General features: G+C 37.8%; 1 protein-coding gene across 1 annotated transcript in view; it reads right to left on the bottom strand.

Annotated features, from left to right (window-relative positions):
• Nucleotides 1-20,983, bottom strand: part of gpc5c (glypican 5c) — a 260,885-nt gene that overhangs the window by 119,660 nt on the left and 120,242 nt on the right. Inside the window, exon 6 of the mRNA XM_051701629.1 lies at nt 20,782-20,904. Coding sequence (XP_051557589.1) covers nt 20,782-20,904 — 123 coding nt within the window. The remainder of the gene's footprint in view (nt 1-20,781; nt 20,905-20,983) is intronic.

The following is a 20,983-nucleotide window of genomic DNA, read 5'->3' as shown; positions in this document are numbered from 1 at the left end:
TTCCACCAGCAGTGGTAATAAAGTTAATGTCCAAACTATAGTGGAAGTCGTAGCCGTTTTGAGAAAAAAATAATAATTATGAGATTGTGTTAAACTATCTAAAGGTCATGGCTTATTTTTAAATTATTATGTTTATATTTACAATTGTATTTATGATCTAATTTATATTGGTATTTTCCTCCCGTTGTCATATAGTTATGTTTAAGTCACTGCAAAAGGGGCCGGTGGAAGAAGTTGGAGAGAGTAAAATGTTTGGATTTGGTATGATTTTTTGACTTCATTATTTTGATTATATTTTCATTTTGTTTGAAGTATAATTTGAATTTAGAAATATATATGGTTTAATTTTTTTGTATTTCAATAAATGAATTTTTCAAAATCAAAATCGACCGGTAGAAGTGAAGTGCACGTCGATACAATCACTGTTAATACTAGTCAAGATTTGTGTGTCAGTAGATGATAATGATTAATTATACTTACATTCTCTATAATTTAAAGGAGCATACATCCAAATTCTGATGAGAATCACATTTTCTATTCGTTTAAAGAATCGTGTCACAATCATTGATATATGCCTGGCATTCATCAAGGATGCAGTTAATGCACAAAAGAACGTAAGTTTATATTTCTATTCCTTTAATTTATTGCATACAGTCCATTTACACTACCAAATTCTTATGAATGTGCTGTCTTTGTTTAACCCTTTCGCACGTACGATCAAACTGGTGTGATTACACTAGGCTGGGCTCAGATGCGTACGATCAAACCAGTGTGATCAGCAGTTATGCTGCTGTTTACCAGCAAAATCGGTTGTCATAATGACTGAAGCAGTTGTCATAATGAACCAGCAGCTCAAATAGTCTTTTCAACATCACAATATCTTTATTTTTATATGTTACAAACTTTAAAACAATCCCTAAATAAAAGTATAAAGCCGTTACCGTCAGAGCACACTGTTTAGATGCAGTGCTGCGGACATGTTTTCTGACGTCAAAGAATATACAAACTAGTCAGTCCACTCGAGCCTTCTCCCATTCTGTCCATCAAAACCACTTCTAAAAGGGTTAGGTTTTTAGAACCTTCTATGCACCTTCTTTTGTATGCTTCTATGACGATACAAACTCAGAATCCTATCTTGCATTGCAGCAAAAATATGGTGGCAAGTGCATTCGCGTTCGTAACTTATCTATCATTATCAATCATTATAAACATCTAAAAACCACATTATACTGTATATAATCTGACCTTCAGTGCAACCACTGTGATATAATCTGTCCTCCAGTGCATCTGCTGTGAAAAGGTTCAATCATTGGTGCTTGAGGGAATGGACTATATAATAGGATGCAGACGCTGGAATAACCAGAGAAGAACTTCAGATTTAAATTGCACTTGGTCCATCCTTTTTGTGTCAAACCCACTTGTGCCTAGACTTAGCGCATGCTTGCATGAAAATACCAAAACTTAATGGCCATGCCCATTTACTTTGCGCTTATGACTAAAGCATTATGTTGCGCTTAACGCTTGGGCTCTTAAAATAAGGCCCATCGACTAATTGTTAACATGACAACTGTGGCAAATGTCCAGCTGGGGAAATGTTTCTAGTCTGGCTAAATGAAAAACGATAACATTTGTAGAAATTTTATGTCTTGCTTTGTTTTCATTTAACAGATTTTCCACTTTTTTTCTCTCTGCCTCTCTAACGAGGTCAAAAATCTGGCAATCCAACCAGACTGACCAACTCCCAAATGAAATCAGCATCAGCTCTGGTGCTGATGAGCCTGTAATGTCTCGCCCATCTCTTATGCGAACTTCTGATTTTCAACACAGTGTGCGGATCAGACCCAAAGGGCCCAGAGGTGATGTTATCAGATCAGTTGCAGGCTGTGCGTCCCAGGAATGAAATGTGAAACAGAATAGTCCCTCCCAGTCTTGTTCTTGCTCCGGATTTATTCAGATAATTGAATTCAGAGTCTTATATAAGGGGAGCATTTTTTTTTTTTTTATCCTTCAGTGAGCATTTTTCGACAACAGTGCGTTCCAGCACACAGAGCTCTCATGGGTTCTAGAATGCAGCGCATAACAAAGACGTGAAAACAATGTCGTTAATTAAAATAAAGCAAATAGAAAACCCAGAAATAACACAGGCCACTTCAAACAAGCTTGTCAGGGCTAATCAAGCAAGAAATACATTTCAGCCTATTAGAGCTAATTTTACATCTTTCCTCTAGAAACTAATACACTCATTGCATGGCTATAGAACATTGAAACACATATATACCCATATAGAGTCTACACAGATCAAAGACTGTATAATAATAATTATATACAGTATATATAATACTTTTGTATAAAACTTTTGTACAGTACTGCACATATATATGTACAGTACTGTACAAAAGTTTTAGGCAAGTGTAAAGAATGTTGTATAGTGAAGATGTTTTGTTTTTTTCTTAACGTCATGAATAGTTTTCATTTATCAATTAACTTCATACAAAAAAAACAAAAACAAAAAAAAACCACAAAATCAATATTTTTGAGCACCCTTTGCATTTAAAACAGTACCAATTCTCCTAGGTACACTTGTGCACAATTTTTGAAGGTTGTTGGCAGGTTGTTCGAAGCATCTTGTAGAACTTGCCACAGTTCTATGTTTTTAGGCTGTTTCAGTTGTTTCTGTCTTTTCATGTAATCCCAAACTGACTCAATGATGTTGCAGGACTCCTTGTTAGTGATGTCCGATTCTTGAACAAATTGTTCTTTTGAGACGATTCTCAGCAAGTAACCGGTCGAGCCGGTTCACATCATCGAACTGAATCAAACTTTAGTTCTGGGTTGATGACGCAAGATGCACAGCTGAAGTACATGTACTGGCTATGCAGCGGAGTTTGCGGAGGATTACCAAGGACTTGCTATGTGTTGAGATGTTAATGGTAGTACCCGATTAAAACATTTATAAACCTACAGCTGTTTGTTTCTGTGTTATTTCTGAATTATTAAAAAATATTTGCAAATGAAGGTCTTGAGACTTAAGCATTTTTACTCGATGATGTTACTAATACAAATTATTAATAATATATTCATAATATATTCATTTTCTAGTTGTGTTTGTATTTTTAATTACACTAAATGAATTATGTGTATTTCATTGAATTACTAAATGAACTGTGATGGACATTTTCAAGAAATCTGAATTTCATTAAGATATGTATCAGCAACAACATACTAAAATGACACTAAATGAAGATGACTAGTAGACTGACACCGAGTTAGAAATGAACGAGTTGGACTCATACAGGCAGGTGACTCTTACGAGTTACTATACCAGTTAATGAACCAAAGAACCCATTCTAAATGTAGGAATCAAACCTATAAGGCAGAATCAGCTTTAGGTGCAAAACTTTAATGTAGGATGTAATCAATATTTGTCAGACATATTCAACAAGCAGGACCACTGAACGACACACTGATGACAATCAATGGCATTATTATTATAACTTAATTGAATAAAAGGTAATAATCAGCAGTATGCATTCACATATGGATTTATTTAAATGTTTGAGTATGAAAACCATGACTCCGGAATGTTAGAATTACGTACTTGTGATGTCAATACGTGATGACGTAAAAGAACCACTGAATCGGGTTTTTGAATCGATTCATGGAAACGAACTGTCGCATCACTACTTCTTGTTCTACTTCTATTCTATTCTATTTGCATAAAGAATGTGTATGACTGCAGTGCCTTGTGTGTGTGTGTGTGTGTGTGTGTGTGTGTGTGTGTGTGTGTGTGTGTCCTCTATCCCATGACCATTTATCACACACTGAGAATGCATCTGAATTACAACCATCAGAACCCTGAAGTCTTACAATGTGTCTCACTGGTGTGAGATCTGTGGATGAGGACCACACATGGAGGAAGAGAGAGAACAAGGAGCTAAGATTGAAAGTAAGAGGAGTGAAGGAAGCAGAGAGAGAGAGAAAGAACAGATCTGGCTGACTGAATGTTTTCCAGATGTGTGAATGGTAAACAACTGGTTTGTCATCATAAAAATTTGTGGCATTCAGAATCTCCTAATGAAAATCCCAGAGTCCTCCAGAACCATGACCAAAACATGGACACACATGGACAGATCCACAGTTACTCACGTTCATGCAAACACTTTGTTGCTGGTTTATGTCTGATATCTATAATTGAGTATTTCCAGAAGCTTAATACCAGAAAAGAGAAATCAAATCACCATATGCTTTGAAGTGTTCTGTGTGTTTTGCCTACATAGTGGGAACCAAATGTCCCAATAAAGGATGGTAAATATGAAATCACCTACAGTACATTGTGGAAATAAGCCAACAGTCTCCATGAGGAAACAGCTTAATATACTAAATAATGTCTTAATTAAAATATAAAAATACAAAAAGGTTTGTGTGAGGGGTAGATTTAGGGTTTGTGTATAATGAAATGAAATATCAATACAAATCAGGATACAAAACAACAAAAGTCCATGGATAGTCCCTATTATGATATAAAATGTGCATGAATATTTTATTTATTTATTTATTGAGGAATTTTGCTTGATGTACTTTTGGTAGCGGAGAAATTTCCCAACGCAAATTTCATATGGGGTTAAAGTTGGTGAACTGGAATTTGCAGCACTGACCGATAGGAAGTTGCTTGGTTTAGGAGTGAGCTCCGTGTGGGCAATGCTTTGTGCATAGCTAAACTGAATATTCACAATAGCGAGGAAGTTCATTCAGCAATGAGTTTTTTATAACTTCACTCTCCCAGATTGTTTTACTCCCAAAGGTGCTTCAACAAAGTATTGAGCAAAGGCTGTGAATACTTATGTACATGTGATTTTTTTCCCCGTTTTTTTATTTTTAATAAATTTGCAAAGATTTCAAACAAACTTCTTTCACGTTGTCATTATGGGGTATTGTTTGTAGAATTTTGAGGAAAATAATTAATTTAATCCATTTTGGAATAAGGCTGTAACATAACAAAATGTGGAAAAAGTGAAGCGCTGGGAATACCTTCCGGATGCACTGTATGCTCACCAGCGAAATTCAGACTCTGAAGTCTATGATTGAGTCTTCGAATGCTGAAATTAATGAGCTTAGACAGGATATCACCCAGCAAGCTGAAACTGGCAAATCATTACAAGCACGGGTAGATGCTATGACCGCAAATATGCGAGTGGTTAAACAAGACTTAAGTTCTCACCAGCAGGATATCACGTCTTCGTGAGAAAGTGGTTGAAATGGAAGACAGGTCATGAAGATGTAATCTTCGGCTTGTTGGACTACCTGAATCAGCAGGAGAAAATGTCATTCACTTTCTTCAGAAGAATTTACTGAAGTGGATCCCCTCTCTCCAGGGGAGAGAGAAGATCGAAATTCAACGGGCACATCGTATCTATGGCTCTCGCAACAAGACCAACCGCCCTCAAACACTTATCTTTCGGCTTCTTAGATATCAAGACAGAGAGAGAATACTCAACGAAGTCAGAAACCTTCAGTCAGCACCAATCCACGGCACATCTAAACTGATGTTTTTCCCAGACTTCAGCAATAAAACCGTGCAGAGGAAGGGCTTTCGACTCAGTGAGGAAACAACTTGCTGATAGAGGACTGCGCCCGTTTCTAATATACTCTATCCGGCAACCTTGAAGGTTAAACATGATGGGACGCTGCATCTCTTCAAAAACGTGGAGGATGCAGGAAAGTTTTTGTCTACACTTGTTTGATCTCCACACTCAACACTCCTCGGATCCAGCATTTCCAACAATCCTCCACTTCCCACTGTGTCTGCCGACCAAGAAAACTCAATGGACATTTTATCTGAGCCCATCTAGATCACATACCGGTTTGCATGTTGGAGATCTTTGACAGTATTTTACATTTTTAGTTTACATCATTGTGTAGGTCCCCCTCGTGCCGCAATCCCACATCATGCTATTCTTCTCACCACAATTGTACAGAGTGGTTATCTGAGTTACCGTAGATTTTGTCAGTTCGAACCAGTCTGGCCATTCTCTTTTGACCTCTCTCATCAACAGGGCATTTTCGTCCACAGAACTGCTGCTCACTGGATGTTTTCTTTTTTTTTTTTTGGCACCATTCAGAGTAAATTCTAGAGACTGTTGTTTGTGAAAATCCCAGGAGATTAGCAGTTACAGAAATACTCAAACCAGCTCGTCTGGCACCAACAATCATCCATGCGATTATCTAATCAGCCAATTGTGTGGCAGCAGTGCAGTGCATAAAATCATGCAGATACGGGTCAGGAGCTTCAGTTAATGTTCACATCAACCATCAGAATGGGGAAAAATGTGATCTCAGTGATTTGAACCGTGGCATGATTGTTGGTGCCAGGTGGCAGACTGGTTCAAACTGGTGGTGGTTTTAATGTTGTGGCTGATCGGTGTATTTTCTCACTGGACAGAAATGCATCCGATTTTTGAAGACATGTTTAGTTAAATATTATATTAACTATCGCCTGCAGACAGAAACATTTCCTTGGATGGGACTAAATTTGGAAAATTTCTGATACCACCATCGACTTGGGATGTGTGTTGCTTTCGATAGCCACAGGTAGTAGAAGATTATTTTTCTTTCCCCCCAAAATAAATTAACCATACTTTGTCTCTTGCGGATGGATTATTTAGTTTTAGTTTTTGTAAAACACTTATTGCCAAAGCCTTGTTATTATGGAGACTACACACAATATAATTCACTGTTTTTATTGTTTATATTTACAAATGATAATTTTGTGTTGAACTACATATATCCTGGGAATCCGACAGCATGAACCCTGTCATGATCAAATCTTTTAATATTATGTAGTGGAATGTTCGTGGTTTAAACACACCGGTTAAACAAACCAAGTGTCTAGAATTTCATAAATGTAAAAAGGTCTCAATTGCATTAATTCAAGAAACTCAATTGAAAATGATTGATAGGCACAGATTTCAGAAGTTCTACAAATGTGTGGCACACTACTCTGCTGCAAACAGAATGAAAGATGTTGCGATTCTACTTGATAGGAAATTAGGAGTAAAAATTGTCATCTATGGAAAGGACGAATCCAGTCGGTTGGTGTATGTTTGTATCACGATCCATAATTTAAAATTATGTTTAGCCTCGATATGTTGTCCAATAATATATGATCCAAATTTTCTTGATAAAATTGCGAACCCTCTTCTAGACATTTGTAGTAGGTGAGGATTTAAGTCAAGTATGTGACTTAGCTTTAGATAGATTGGTAACTATACTTTCAAATAAGGAAACACCTTCTGGAATTAACACATTTATTTCCAAATTAAACATTACTGATGCTTGGTGCCTGCGGTATCCAACAACTAAGAATTATGCCTTCTTTTCAAATAGATACAAGACTTATTCAAGGATTGATTATATATTTGTCTCTCCCCAATTGAACCAATACATAACTCCCACGGATATTCTCCCTATTATTATATCGGATCATGCTCCTGTGCTCTATAATTTAGAGCTCCCACACAATGCTGGTAAACGTTCACCCATATGGCACTTTAATGTTACTTTACTACAGAATGCTGAGTTTTTGGAAAAACTGAAAGATAACTTGAAAATATTCTTAGATCTTAATACAGAATCAGCATCTTCACCTCAAATACTGTGGGAAACTACTAAATGTTTCATTAGGGGGGAGTCCTCTTCATTTGCTTCTTGTATAAATACATCTAGGAAGCAGAGAATTACAAAATTAGAAAACGAAATCCAGGAAATAGAATCACTTATAGCTTATTATCACGATAGCTTCACTTTTCAGATCAGAAACACTCAACTCTCTCAGCCTTAAAATTTGAATTGAATAATTTGCTCAATTCCAAGGCTGAATTCACTATTCATCGCACCAGAGCTACATATTAATATCAGGGTGAGAGCTCAAGTAGACTCCTAGCAGCCAAATTAAAACAGAACGAGTCACTTTCTATCATAAATGCAATTCAAACTCCATCGGGACCGGTTACCTATGACCAATTGGAGATTAATTATACTTTTAGATCATTTTATTACCATCTTTACAAAGCGGAAACTACACCCGACCAACTGCTCTCAAATCATATCTTTCAAAACTCAACCTACCCTCACTGACTAAGGAGGTCACAGAACTCCTTGATGCACCTCTTACCCTTTCAGAATTAAAGGATGCTTTGTCTTCAATGAAGAGAGGTAAAACCAGGTCTGGATGGTCTTCCACCAGAGTTGTTTATAGAAATTTGGGATATTATTGGACCGCTCCTCTTAGATTCTATCAATTACGCCCTGGATTCTGGTTCTTGACCAAAATACCTGACTCATATCTGTACTACTTAAGAAAGGCAAATCCCCTTTGAATTGTGGCAATTACAGACCTATTTCATTAATTACCAAAGAGCTTAAACGTTTTGCAAAAATTTTGTTTAGGAGATGGGAGCCACATGTGGGTAAATTAATCCGATTTTTGATTTATAATTTATTCTTCTGAATCAGACATCACTCCAGTGGCTGTATTTAGCCTAGATGCACAAAAGGCTTTTGATCGGGTGGGTTGGGAATATTTATAGATGGTTTTAGAAGATGGTTTTTGGGTTTGGGAGAACTTTCATATCAATGGTCAAAATACTTTATTCTAATTCGTATGCAGTCGTGCAAACAGGGAATATTTTATTAAAACCCTTTCTATTACAGCGAGGTACCCATCAGGGATGCCCACTGTCACCAGTGCATTTTGCGCTGTCAATAGAAACTTTGGTGCAGACAATTAGACTGGATTCACTTATATCTCCAATTCTCATACGAGGCACGCAACATAAAATCTCTCTTTACATGGATGATGTATTACTTTACTTTAATGACATACACAACTCCCAAATATCTCAAATATTACATGTCTTCACCCATTTCAGTAAATTCTCTGGTTATAAAATGTATTGGGAAAAATCTCTTCTTGTTCCTTTGAATCAAGACAGCGAAAGGTCTTACATTACCAGCTATCCCTCATATTCACTGGCACAATTCGGCTTTGACATATTTAGGTCTCAATATATAACCAATTTCTCAGATATTTCACATGTAAATTATGACAAACTTAAGCGTGAAGTCTTTGCTGACGGTCTACTCATAACATGTCACTGCAAGGCACAATCTCAATAATAAAAACGAATGTCCTTGGTCGATTAAATTTTTTTTTCTCTGTTACCTACTTTTTAGGTAACATAGAAGCCCTCTGGCGGTTTGGCTTTGCCAGACTTTAAATTGTATTACTGGTGTTTTCAGATAAAATCGTTGACTACTTGCTCAGATAAGGAATCTCTCTCTCCCTGTCAACAGACAGAACAAGAGTTAGTAAAATCACATAGAATCGAGGACCTGTTGTTCACTGGGATAAAACCCAAAGCAGCACGTAAAGCGTTTGGACCACTCATAGGCAATTCTTTGCAAATTTGGTCGGATATTCAGAGGTATATGGATTATAGTAACACACTCTGTGACCACTCTCCTATTTGGCATAATTACAATTTATTGCAGACCGCTGGCTCATACTATAATGCATAAATAAAGTTGGGCCTCTAGGGGAGTTTATACTCTTCAAGATCTGTAGGGGGAAAATTGATTACTTTCACTTCAATGCCTCAAAGAACGTTACTCTCTGCTGGGATTCCCTTTGTTTCTGTACTTACAACTACGATCAGCAATCCGTGCCCACAGAGTTCCATGGGACTCTCCTTTACCTACCCATCCATTTATTTCATGGGTTAACCCTGGATCGTCATCTGCTGAATGGGTGTCTAGATTGTATGAACAGCTAAGATCAAAACAGGACAAAACTCTGGGTGACTGGATCTTGGAATCGTGATCTTGAGCCAATGGGTTTGGGACTGGACTGGGACACAGTTCAGCAATGTGGGTAAATATATTTATTTCATCAAAAAATCCAGCGCATCAAATGTAATCAGAATGCTATGGGTATATACAGTATCTTCATATCTTCTGGGACTGCCCTCCAGTGTCTGACCTCTGGTCCCAGGTGGCACGGTTTCTTGAGGATGTCCTGGATTTTCAAATTCCCAAATTGCCCACCTTACTTTTATTCTCAGATGATTTTTCTCTTAGTATTAATACTAAGTTGACCTTTAGGAAAATTATATTTGCAGGTTTAACCTCTGCCAAGAAGACTATAATTCACTCCTGGTTTACTCCTGGGCTCCCATTGATAAATGAGTGGTACAATCATTTCAGGTAAGTTGCTCTTATTGAAAAGTCACTAGCGGTGATCCATAGAGCCTGAGTTTCCACAATTCAGGCATGGGATAATCTTATTGGTTATCTGGTGAATTTACCTGGTTCCTCTCAGACTTAGTTCTCTCCCTTAATGTATAAAGATTTTCATATTTTGCTTACATAAATAAATGATTGTTGTTTTGTTTTTGTTTTTCTTTTTGTTTTGTTTTTTTCAAGGCTCTGGCAGTTGTACATAGTTTGTGTTAATTGTTGTTATTTGTTTTATTGTTATATGGAAGCACAAAATGCTGTTTGTTATTCAGCTTATGACAGTGCCGTGTTGTATGTCTCAAAGTTGAATAAAAAGTTGATCACAAAAAACCTTTAAAGGAATATTCTGGGTTAAATACAAGTTAAGCTCAATCAGTAGCATTTGTGGCATAATGTTGATTACCACAAAAAGATTTATCCTACTTCCCTCTTCTGATAATGTCGTGTTCAAGTGCTTTGTTGGTGGAAAGAACAGGAAACATGAAGGACACCAGGTTCATTCATGCATACAGTATTTCTTGAGGAACTTTTATTTTGACACCATAACACATATTACTCAGTTAGCTTGCTGACGATAATGGAAGCTATTTTCACAGTGTAAAAATGTAAAACATCCATCAAATGGTTGCTGATATACAGTACCTAACTGAATATGACAAAAATGGCAAGTGCTAACAACTAGCTGTATTTAGAAAAATGAATAAAACCTGTCATTCTCTACAGAAACCACACTCTCTTCAACCATTTTGAGTTTCCCAGTCATAATTACGACTTGAGGGGTCTTTCATGTGCAACTTCCAAGTGTGAAACTCGTATTTACAATAATTCTGATTGTAACGAACTGGCCATGGAGACGGTGTTAGGATCCATGTGCAGGAAGTTTATTAAAATACACAAGCAAACAATCCAAATCGGCAGGCAAATAGAGGTAGTTGTTAAGCAGGTGGTATAATCCAATAAACCAAAAAGACAGTCCAACAAGGCAAACAAAACAAAGGGGTATCCAAAATGAAGTAAATCCAGGAAAACAGGCAATGGTCATAACAAGAGAACAATCAGCAATGGCAATGGAAAAACGCTTGTTAAGGCAGGGTAAACTGGCATTACTTCGCAATGAACAATGGAACAGCATGGTATTTATATAGTTCAATACAGGAAGTCACCAAAGAAGAAATGGTACAGAGTTAGTATTCGGGAGAGGGCTCCCTCTGGTGGTTGGTAGAAGGGGTAACAACCTCGGATGTTACAGAACGATGTCCTCTGGTATTCCATAGACCCTAAAGACTTGGTGGAACAAAGCATTAGCGGTTTCCATGGCAGTGGGTAAACCCTTGAGAGGGACAAGTCTACATGATTTAGAAAATCGTTCTATTATTACCAGAATGGTAGTGTTACCATGGGAGTTTGGCAGGTCTGTGACGAAGTCGATGGACAAGCGGGACCATTTTCTTTGTGGTATTGGCAGTGGTTGAAGCAACCCCATGGGCAGTTCTCTGGGGGTCTTGGATTGGGCACACACCTGACAAGACTTAGTTACATCATGAATCAAAGTTGGCCACCAGAAGGAATTACGCACCAGGGTAACAGTTCTTTGGATGCCAGGATGTCCAGTGCTCAAGGAAGTGTGGACCCATTGGATAGTCCTCTGACGTAGAGCTTGGGGTACGTAGTGCTTGGTCGGGGGGCAGTTAGGATGTGACATTTCATGCTGTTGTGCTCATTGTATCTCCTCCATGATGTCCCAACTAATCGGTGCTATGATGACAGATGGTGGCAGAACGGACCCAGGGTGAGGTTGAAGGTAGAGTGGATCATGTCTGCGTGAAAGTGCATCTGCCTTGCTGTTCTTGCTGCCAGGGCGGTAAGTGACTGTAAAATTGAATCTGGTGAAACACAATGACCATCGAGCTTGACGTGGGTTCAATCTCTTGGCTGCCTTGATATATTCAAGATTTTTGTGATCGGTGATAACCTGGAAAGGGTGGACTGCCCCCACTAACCAGTGATGCCATTCTTCGAGGGCTGTTTTCATGGAAAGTAATTCCTTATTTCCCACATCATAGTTACATTCTGCAAAGTTAAATTTTCTGGAGAAAAGGCACAAGGATAAAGCTTGCCTGGTGTTCCGTGACGTTGTGACAGGACCACTCCAATCCCGCAATCTGAAGCATCTACCTCAACGACGAAGGGAAGATTGGGGTCAGGATGTTTCAGTATCGGAGCGGTCGTGAAGCTTGACTTGAGGGAGATGAAGGCCTGGTATGCGGCATCGTTCCAAGGCAATTTGTTGGGCTTTCCCTTGAGCAACGACGTGAGTGGGGCTGCAATGATGCTGTAATTCCTGATGAAACGGCGACAGAAGTTGGCGAAGCAAAATTATTATTTGTGGGAATCAACAATATGTCACAAATGCTGTCGATTGAGCTTAACTTGTATTAAATCCGGAATATTGCTTTAATGGTAGGTTTAGTGGTCATGCCAACAGGAGCTGGTTTTAAAGAAGCTAATGTGACAACATTAAAGACAGAAAGAGAGCAATAAAGAGAGAGAGAGAGTATAACATCAGTGTGTGTGTGCAGTATTTATTCTCTCTGTATGGGTTTTGCTCCATGTTTTTAGAGGGCACATTCCTAGGCTGGGCGTTGGGATTCTCTCCTCCACTGTTTCCCACACAGACAGAGCTCACAGGAGGCCCTATGTTCCTGCTCCAGGCCATGAGGGACCCAAATCCAGCACAGCAGCCCCTGAGAGACCTCCCAGCATTCTTCTGCAGGCCGTCCCCTTCCACACCTCACCTTCAACAAGCCCAGAGGAGACCACGACTCACTCTGGTCCTCTCTGTTTACTTACTTCTACTTCTAGCTACCTCTCTCTGGCCATCACTATTTCAATTTACTCTCTCAAGACACCTGAAACATCTAACCAGGTCTAACCAGACATGATGAAAAAAAGTTTCCAGGGATCAAGCAACCAACAAAATGTCTTCACAGTCGTCAATTATCGTGGTTCTTGCTGGTCCGGACAAAAACTCTTTCTTTTTCGTTTATTGCGTAGGACACATTACAAAGAGTAAATCAATAAATTCCATCTATAACATTTTAATCTGAGCTTTTGTACCAACAGGCCATGACCATCAACAGCATTGCAAGACATTTTGTTGGTCACTTGTGCTGCGTCTTAATTCGCATACTGTCAGAGTATGTACTGCATTTGATGAAGTACATACTTACCGACCGTTAATAAAATAAGTTCTTCAGGTATGCAGGTAAGTAGTATGAATACATTTCCAGACATAGTAACAACAACCGTGAAAATAATTTATTCTGGCTTTGCTAAACAACTACAATTTAACCACAAGGAACAACTTTCTTGGTGTATACTGTATAGCACTTATACAGTATATACCGCCCAGCTCACATTTCTCCAGAGTTTTTTATTAACTATTCAACTTTTTGAATCTGACATCTCCTTAGCTCCCGTGGCATTATGGGATACTAAAGTGTCCAGTGGATGCGCTCTACAGAGTCTGGAGACAATAATAAATTAGCATACAGGACTGCTTCTGGCATACTATACAGAAGGGAAGCATGCATATTTGGATGTGGTGTTGGTTTTGTTTCTGTCATATCAAGCTGGATAGCCCTGCACTCACTGCAAAAAAATTATTTTCTTACTGAGTATTTTTGTCTTGTTTTCCAGTAAAAATATTTAGACATTCTTAAAACAAGATACATTTTCTTGAGAAGCAAAATGACATAAGAATTTTTGTCTTTTCAGAGGAATCTAAATTTTGGAAAGTTTTATGCTTATAACAAGAAAAATAAAATTGTCGATGGGGTGAGGAAAAAAACTTGATTCAAAGGGAAACAAGTTTATTTTATAACCCCACTGGAAAATAGTATTTTTTTGTTTTTGTTTTGTTTTTTGTTGTTTGTTTTAGGCATAAACCCCACTAAATTTGATTAGGTTTCTCTGAAAACAAGACTTCATATATTATGCCATTATGCTTCTCAACTTTTTTTATTTATTTTTTTATATATATTTTTACTGGAAAATAAGACAAAAATTGTCTGTAAAAATATGATTTTTGCAGTGGTCTAAAATAATCCAGCTGCACATGTTTTAATCAGATGTGATTTTATTGCTTCTCACAATATTTTGCTTTCAGAAACATTTTTGAAAGATTGTTTTGCTTTACTGAATAATTACTTGCAAAAAAAAAAAAAAAAAAAAATTGGAAACTTCACGTAACACTTAGGACAAGGTGTAAGATCACAGTGTTGGCAAGTTCAATCATGAGTGCTGATTTGGAACCAGTTGTTGTGTTTCAACAATTACAGCTCAGATGAATGCAAGAGTACTCTGTGGTAAAAATAGAAAAAAAAAGAAAGAAAGAAAAACAACAATGGAGCAGAATTCTGAGATTCATTCAATCACTCAGCAATTTATTCACTCTAAACGGCACTGTGACGTTATCAATCCAGCCCAATACTGTATACAATGTATCACAGGTGTGGTTTAAAGTAGAATCACATAACATCCACTGGACATGAACTTTAGTAAGTGCATAAAGTACAGTAAAGCCGATGTCACATTAGCTGATTTTTCCAGAGATTTCCAGGTGTGAGCTACATTAACATAATCGCTGGCCAGGCGATCATGTTAATCACTCTTTTACAATTGTTTATACTCATGCGGTACTCCTATTGGTACTCCTGTTTGGCAACACATACAGTAAGAGAGTTGCTTGGAGTAACACCAAACAAAATATGAAAGAAGCTTCATCCAGAAGTCTTTGACATAGAGACTGAATGATTTGATAAGCTACCCTGCTGGAAAATCCTGTTAAAACTTGAGCTTTGACCAGCTAATGACCATAAATGACCAGCTTTGATCAGCTTGAAACCATGTAAAACCAGCTGTACATGGTTTCAAGCTGGTCAAAGCTGGTCATTTATGGTCATTAGCTGGTCAAAGCTGGGGTGCGTTTCCCAAAAGGATTGTTAGCCAACTATTGTCGCAAGTTCCATTATTAACAACATTCTACGATTTGGTGTTCCAACGAACATTCGCAAACAGCATCGCAAAGTTGAGCGGTTGGAACTACAGCTCTCCAACTGTGGTTAGAAGCATATAGTTCCATGTTAGCTTGCTGTGTGGACATCATTTGACTTTGCTGAGGCTTCTATATCTTTCATTCCATATACTATATGTAACAGGTATCAAAACGTTTGTACTCTAACAAATACTTAGGGCTAGGTTCATCTCTAGGAGGATATAAAAGAAATGGGCTCAGTAGACTTGTGAAAAAGTAAACAGCCAGCATATTTATTAACAATGTAACAATAAGAACAAAATACAAATAAATAAATAAAGAAACAAGGGCGATTCAATAAGGTTTCCCATTCAAGATTTCAATGTCTGCTCACTTAAGCAAGATTTCTCAAATGTCCACTTGTGTTCAAGTTCCTAAGCATGTGTAAATGTCTCAGTGTATAATGGTATAGATGCAATTGTGTAGTGTCAATGTGTGAAAAGGCCTTTTAGTTCATTTTCTTTCTCTCTCTCTCTCTCTCTACCCAGGTAGTGTGTGTATATTGAGATCTCAGCTTAGCTGTAAGGGGCAAAATTCTTCCAGTCAGTGAATCCGTGTTGAATCACTATGAATCTTGGACCACAGATCAGGAATCATGCTGAATTTTGAACCACAGATCAGGGGTTCTGGCTCGCCATTCGAGTTTGGATCAAGCATGCAGAATCGCATATATATATCTATAAAAACAATCTGCACAAAATAATGCTAATTACATTAAATATCTCTTATTTAAAAATACAATTTAAAATATCTCATTAAAAAATGTATTTTCATCACAAACAGCATTTTTACATGCTATGTTAACAATACCAATGCAGGGGCCTGGGTAGCTCAGCAAGTAAAGACGCTGACTACCACACCTGGAGTCACAAGTTCGAATCCAGGGCATGCTGAGTGACTTCAGTCAGGCTTCCTAAGCAACCAATTGGCCCAGTTGCTAGGGTGGGGAGAGTCACGTTGGGTTAACCTCCTCGTGGTCGCTATAATGTGGTTCGCTCTCGGTGGGGCGCGTGGTGAGTTGTGCGTGGATGCCGTGGAGGATAGCGTGAGCCTCCACAACATGCTAGGCCTCCGTGGTAACGCGCTCAACAAGCCACGTGATAAGATGCACGGATTGACTGTCTCAGATGCAGAGGCAACTGAGATTCATCCTCCGCCACCTGGACTGAGGCAAGTCACTACGCCACCACGAGGACTTAGAGCGTATTGGGAATTGGGAATGCCAAAATTGGGGAGAAAATCCACACACACACACAAACACAATACTGATGCAACATTTTGATATTTCTTATCAAACTGCTTACATTTTTCACGTGTGCATGTGCTAACCAAGTACATTAACATTAATGTACATGAGCACGCTCATTAAACACATAAATCAAGTAAATTTGATTGTATGACATTGGATTTCAACCAAAAACACCTTTTGCACCCATAACTGCATGGATGATGCATTTAATTAAACAAAAGGTAGATTAATTAAACTCTGTCTCAGTTTGACCAACTTGACATTTAACATACAAAATATCATTTATATTAGTTAATTTAATCGTTACATAGACAAGAAAACTCACCAGAGCTTTCGTGAAATCATTAATCATAAACACTGACTGTTTTTTTTCTTCTTCAATGAAGAGATGTATTGATCAACTCAACAAACTACTAACACTCTTGATGAGAGAATTTGTACTTTTTTGGGGGGGGGACTTAACTCTGAACATGTGTGTGCATACTCAATGGGTTTCTCCGTATGAAATGACGCAATCAATTCGCTCTGTATACCCCGGAGTGCCCTCTATAGGATAAAAGTGGTACTGCATGAAATACTAACATGTACTGTATATGTTATGTGCAATTCTAGGAGGTTACATCTATATTTTATTTGTCAATACTTTGACCATGTTTATATGCATTTAAGAAAACGGCTTATTCCAGGGTTTTGCAGAAAGTGATGTTCTAAAACGTCACATAAACGCGAATGAAGCCATTTAAGTGATTAAAGGCTGTTAAGAGAAAGCGATTTTAACACACGGTTTCTCTCGGAGAACACAGCGTGTCCATGTTAAAGCATAAGTGAAGTTCTAATTGGTTTTTGAAGAGTTTTCATTTGCGTATGTGGTCAACTGCATCGGGGGAACCCCAAAGTCTGAGGGAAACCCCACTGTATCTTTCACTGCAATGCATCTGTCGCATTACACAGTGCTCCACCCCCTATGTAACGTCAACAGCTCTATATTGTTGAACCAATGTGGTTCAAACGATGGATGTGTGACATAGTTACTATGGTTTCGGGAAACAGTTGTGACTAGCTAGTTAATTTCTCCAACGATGCATCATACAATGGTGGTTAAGCAGTGAGTTACGTCGTTGTACGTGAAACACACCCCTGGTTGATAGCTGAACTACCAGCTGGATTTTTGTCTTGTTTTCCAGTAAAAATATTGACACATTCTTAAAATAAGATACATTTACTTGAGAAGCAAAGTGACTATGATATTTTGTTATGTTTTCAGAGAAATCTAGGGGAAAGGGGAAAACAAATGTACTTTTTCTTACCCCATTGGCAAAAAGTTTTTTCTTGTTTCAAGCATAAACCCCACCAGATTTAATTAGATTTATCTGAAAACAAGACTTAAGATCTTATGCCATTCTATTTCTCAGAAAAAAAGACTCATCAAGTAATTTATTTTTTGCAGTGGTAAAAAATACCTGGTAGACCATTTTAGTCAAGCTCATTAAAGCTGGTAGGCCACAGTGGACCAGCAACACTACATCTACAATGTTCAAAAAACTGCTTGACCACTATAAGACCTGGGTTTTTCAGAAGGGTACCAATCAGAGGTGAAATCAAATCAATCAATGATGGTGGTTGGGACACTTTGAACAGAATTGGGGAAAACTGAGAGATAAGAAACTTTATATCTATACTAGTGTGAACATGTTTCTTTCAAACACCCAGAGTGTTATGAATATCATGTATCTGTTTTGTTTGTCTCACTGCTAGACAGACTGTTCTGTTGGAAGCACTGATCATTAGGCTGAATTTCAAAGACTGATGAACTAATCCAATAAAATAACAAAAGCAAGATTAAGAGAAGAAGAAAGACAAGACAGAAACAGGGATAAAGAAAAGAGAACTCTTTTTGGACAGCAAAAGAGAGTATGTGTTTTTACTGGAACACTCCACTGCATGTGAACACAGGAGAGATCACAGCCCTGCATGCTGCATAAAGTCAACATGAAATAAAAATTGACCCAATGTACTTTCTTGATACATGTTTCTGGTCTTATTGTGAATGACTCATCAGTTCACATTTTTTCCAAAGGAAAAAAAAAAATATTGTCTACATAATCTTTCATGAAAAATATAATAACTTTTCCCACCTCTGAAAGGACTTTCCACCAAGCCCTCTTATTTTTCAATCGGAGTATGGACTACTATACAGTATGTACCCTGGACTATGTAAATACCATAGTATTTAAATATGGTAATTAATCCAGTACAACCGTATTTATCGGTGGATCTCAACTGGTGGGTCATGACCAAAAAGTGGGTTGCAAGTCTGTTCTTACAACCACAGACAGTAGGGAAAATACAATGCTACTGTAAATGTAGGTTCAACACGTAACCTAACACATAAATGTGCAAAGTTAGGCTTCTCCATTAATAGGCTTCTCGACAGGAGAAAATGCTTATAATAAAAGAATATTTGACACAGTGTTTAATGCCAACTGATGTTTATGCATATAGAAAAATTTCCTATTCAGATTCAAAAATATGCCTATGTAATGTTAATAATTTTGCATATTTTTTGGGCCTATGCAGTTAAATGGTAATATTAATTACTTTCATGTTTTGACCAAGGACATTTTTGTTTACTTTTGTACAATCAGCAGTTACAGTACTGTGTTGGGTCACGACACTCCAATTTAAAATCTGGGATTTAAAGCAAAACCAATTGAGAACCACTGCTATCCATGTACTGTATACCAAGGTACTGCCACAGTACTTCTTTGTAAGGGCATGAATACAGATGAAATCTATACATGTTGTTTCTATCTGTCTCTCTCTGTTTCTTTCTCTTTCCCTCTATGGTGTTGATGGCCAGGATTTTGGTTGGTTTCTATAGAGATTGATGGGAGGTGGGGCAACCACATTTTGGTATGGGGAACAGAAAGAGTGAGAGCAAGGGAGAGAGAGAGAATACTGCCATAATTGCATGTTCTGCTGATGTTGCTTAAGAAGTTATGCCAACAGGGATCATATAGAGTTCGCCATTTGGAGTGTGACCTCTCTGAGAATGAAAGAGAAAGAAAGAGTGATGGATGTAAGAGTAAAAGACTGACGAAGACCCACAAACACCACAAAACTGCTTTGGCTCAGCAGGACAAACCTCAAGTTACATGGAGACAAAAACTTGGAGAATTTGGCAAGTGAGAGATAGAAGATGGGGATTAGAAAAAAACCCCCAAAGAAATCAGAGCGTTATTACAGCTTGCATTAAAGAACTCACGCTGGGGGATGTGTCAGTAAAGGAAAAACTCATGTGTGAAAGGGTTAAGCAGAATGTTAGCCTCAGTCACCATTCACTTTCATTGCATCTTTTTTCCATAAAAAGAAAGTGAATGGTGACCGAGGCTGACGTTCTGCCTAACATCTCCTTTTGTGTTCCATGAAGAAAAGAAAGTCCTACAGGTTTGGAATGACATTAGGGTGAATAAATGATGACAGAATTTTCATTTTTGGGCAGTTATCATTTAAAGCATGAAGAGCCAAAATCAATTTTCAAAGAAAACATTTCTCTCTGACAGTGAAAAATTTGTTATAAATCTATTAGGAGCCAGTCAGCACAGCCCAGAGGTAATTTCTGGTTAATGGAAGAGCTTTGAGGGTGTGTCTGGCTTTTCCATCTGCACTTTCCTGAATTATTATTTGCAATGATGTGTTTCTTTGTTCTTTGAGATCACATACACATGCACACTAGAAGTCTCCTATCAGATCCACCCAGATGGGACCCGAATAACCATCAAATTTATTGTATAACATTGGGTTGGTGTTGGGTTTGGCTTTGCAATTAATGAAAATATATATATATATATATATATATATTTTATTTTTATTATTATTATAAACATGCTTTGATAAAAACGTAATGTGCAACATATGTGCATCTCTTAGGCTGTGTTCACACTGCACATAAATCCAATTCGATTTTTAAATCAGATCTTTAAGGTTGCATTTGTGTAGGTTACACTCATATTGTGTCCATAAATGATAAAAAAATAAAAAATACTTGAAATCCAATCTGATCTAAAGTCAGAGCAGTGAAAATCTGTTTATGGGTTCCCAGCATTGATTGGGACGAACGGTTTCGCTTAAAGGCTTCTCTTACCTTTTTACCACGTCGTCTCCACTCCAACATGTAAGCTCGTCCACGCCCATCTCCCCCTCACACAGCGTCTCCGGAAGAATGGCGAAGAAGGACTTATATCGGGAGATGTCACCTACAAACTCCCTAAAATGCAAACAATTAAATAAACAACACATACAGAAAATGAGAGGTGAGCCTGTGAGACTTAATCGCAATTAAGGTT

Source organism: Myxocyprinus asiaticus, chromosome 6 (genome assembly GCF_019703515.2).
Source record: "Myxocyprinus asiaticus isolate MX2 ecotype Aquarium Trade chromosome 6, UBuf_Myxa_2, whole genome shotgun sequence".
Lineage (NCBI taxonomy): Eukaryota > Metazoa > Chordata > Actinopteri > Cypriniformes > Catostomidae > Myxocyprinus > Myxocyprinus asiaticus.
This window is presented reverse-complemented; position numbering and strand designations above follow the sequence as displayed.